The 2312-nt window shown below is 31.1% G+C and overlaps 1 protein-coding gene across 1 annotated transcript; it reads right to left on the bottom strand.

Annotated features, from left to right (window-relative positions):
• Nucleotides 1-234: 234 nt before the first annotated feature.
• LOC108773624 (uncharacterized) lies at nt 235-1746 on the bottom strand. Its single transcript, XM_018539488.1, has 5 exons — nt 1689-1746; nt 1491-1605; nt 1178-1258; nt 875-1078; nt 235-672 (listed from the first exon to the last, which is right to left on the bottom strand). The coding sequence occupies exons 2-5, from the start codon at nt 1596-1598 to the stop codon at nt 235-237; spliced, it is 831 nt and encodes a 276-aa protein (XP_018394990.1). The 5' UTR covers nt 1599-1605; nt 1689-1746.
• Nucleotides 1747-2312: the final 566 nt, after the last annotated feature.

The raw sequence follows: 2312 nt of genomic DNA, 5'->3' as shown, positions 1-2312 counted from the left end.
TGAATTTATAAAAATCCTACGGTAGCAATCTTAACAACACTTATACCAAAATTACAGCTCGTTTATATAGTACATTTCTAAATAAATCACACATATGTAGAATGTATTGCAGCCTTTTTGATTTATACCAGCACCGTACCATGCGTTTTATTCATTTTGTAACACTGAGGAAAACAAATTTTCAAACAGAACCTGTAAGTTTGAGTTCATGTTCCTCATTTCTTGTAATATTTCCTATTGTGTTGCAAGCATATTCCGTTTAGTTTGTAATTCTTGTTGTTTTAATAACAATTTTTCTTCTTGCACTTTTAACATTTGTGTGGACATACCAGTAAGAGATTTTGATGAAGAAGTAGTATGCGAAGGTACAGGTACAGGTGATATTATTTTTCGTTTTTTCGCAAGTAATTTATTAGATTTTCCAGCATTTATATTCTCCTTATCAGCTTCATTATCTGAGCTGCAATTTGTAGTTTCTATGATTGAAGAATGTTTATTTTTATCTGCAGAACTTAATGTGTAGACTCCTTCGTTGAATACAGGCTCATAATCTCCGATAAATTGCAGTTCATCACTTTGAATGTCTTGAAACGGTTGTGTTTCAACAGATGTATTCTCCAATTCCCAAACACTTGTTGATTGTAAATGTCTGTGCGAATCCTTCATAAAACTCTGCAGAATAATAAATTTTCCATTCTTAATATTTTTCATATTTTTCATTTTTTAAATAAAGTATCATAAACATACATAATATAAGAACTACTGTAAATTCTAATTCCTTTTGAAATAAAAAATACTTCATTTCAAAAATGTTGCTGAAAGATAACGTGCTGATACATTATTACCTATAACATGTAATTTTGTAGCGGAATACCTGCTCATTGCGTGGCTTCTTTAAAGGAATTCCTCCCTGAGGCACATTCTCAATTCCGGCAGCTTCGGGTGTCAGTAACTCCAATAGCTTTTCTTCAATGTCAGTGAAGTTAACTTTCATAGGAGAACCACCACCTGTACCCCTCGAATGATTTCTTCTTTTCGTCTCCTTTTTGAGAACATTCATTCGCCAGTCATTCCAGCTCTATTATAAAACAAGCATTTACATTATGGATATTAGATAATTTAAAAAATGACAAAAATTGAAAAAATAAGTAGTATAACATTTTTCAATAACTCTTACTTTTCTCCATTCTTCAGAATTCTTTTTGGGACCTTCAGCAGAACTATTCAAGATGTTCGCTAGGTCATCCCACATATCTTTCTGTGAAACGAATTCATTACATATTACATATATGGCCCGGATATAGACCGAAACGTCTAGTTTTGTATCATTTTTTAAGTATTATAATATATTTTATATTTTGTGATCGCACCATTAACAGCAAATTACTCTCATTAACCCTAGATTTTTCTATATTTTATATTATGTATATCCTAATATTTAAATAAAACATATTTTTGATATAACACACATTGTGCATTAATAATAATACCATTGTCCTGCGGCTTTCCGATTTACTGCTTAATCGTCCTTGTAATAATTCACGATGGGATTCCATATACGTTAATAAAATTTCTCTTTGCTTATATGTAACATTCATTTTTAAACTGAAATACATATACTAAATTGGAGAAATTTTTCAAATAAATGTTTATGTATTCTAATTAATAAGTTAATTGTGGCAACTTACAATTATTAGTAACTATCTTTCTTATTGCCACTAATGGTGTTTTTATTCATAGGTATTAAAGGTTATGTTTAGAATCGTGAAGTTGTCATCGGTATGATTTTTGGAATATTTTCATGTGAATAGGTCTCACCACTTCTAGTTATGTCACTAATCATTTCTTTCGCTAGATGATCGCAGTGAAAATAAAAAATGGTGAAACCGTGAGATGGCCGCCGGTGAAAATCTAAAAGTGAACGATGTCACTGAAAAATACGTGATCGATACCCTGGTGTTGGAAATTCTTTAATTGATTTCAAATTATCCTTCAATGGCTGCACAGTATTTTTTGATATTACATGACCGAGGTATTTTACTTCATTTTTCGCAAAATTACATTTGATGAATTTTAGTCGGAATCCTTCTTTGGAAATAACCTGCAATAATTTTTCCAGATGTTTTATGTGTTCTTCAAAGGATTTAGAGAAAATGAGAATGTCGTCAATGTAATTTGTGCAAAAAGTATTCAGATTATTTCTTCGAATAATGTTGCTTAGTATACGTTGAAATATTGCAGGCGATGTTTTTAGGCCGAATGGCAAACATTTCCATTGCCAGTGGCCATCTTGTGTTACAAATGCAGTCTTA

The sequence above is a fragment of the Cyphomyrmex costatus genome, unplaced genomic scaffold, assembly GCF_001594065.2.
Source record: "Cyphomyrmex costatus isolate MS0001 unplaced genomic scaffold, Ccosl1.0 scaffold2154, whole genome shotgun sequence".
NCBI lineage: Eukaryota > Metazoa > Arthropoda > Insecta > Hymenoptera > Formicidae > Cyphomyrmex > Cyphomyrmex costatus.
The sequence above is the reverse complement of the archived record's forward strand: the minus strand, read 5'-3'. Positions and strand labels throughout refer to the sequence as shown.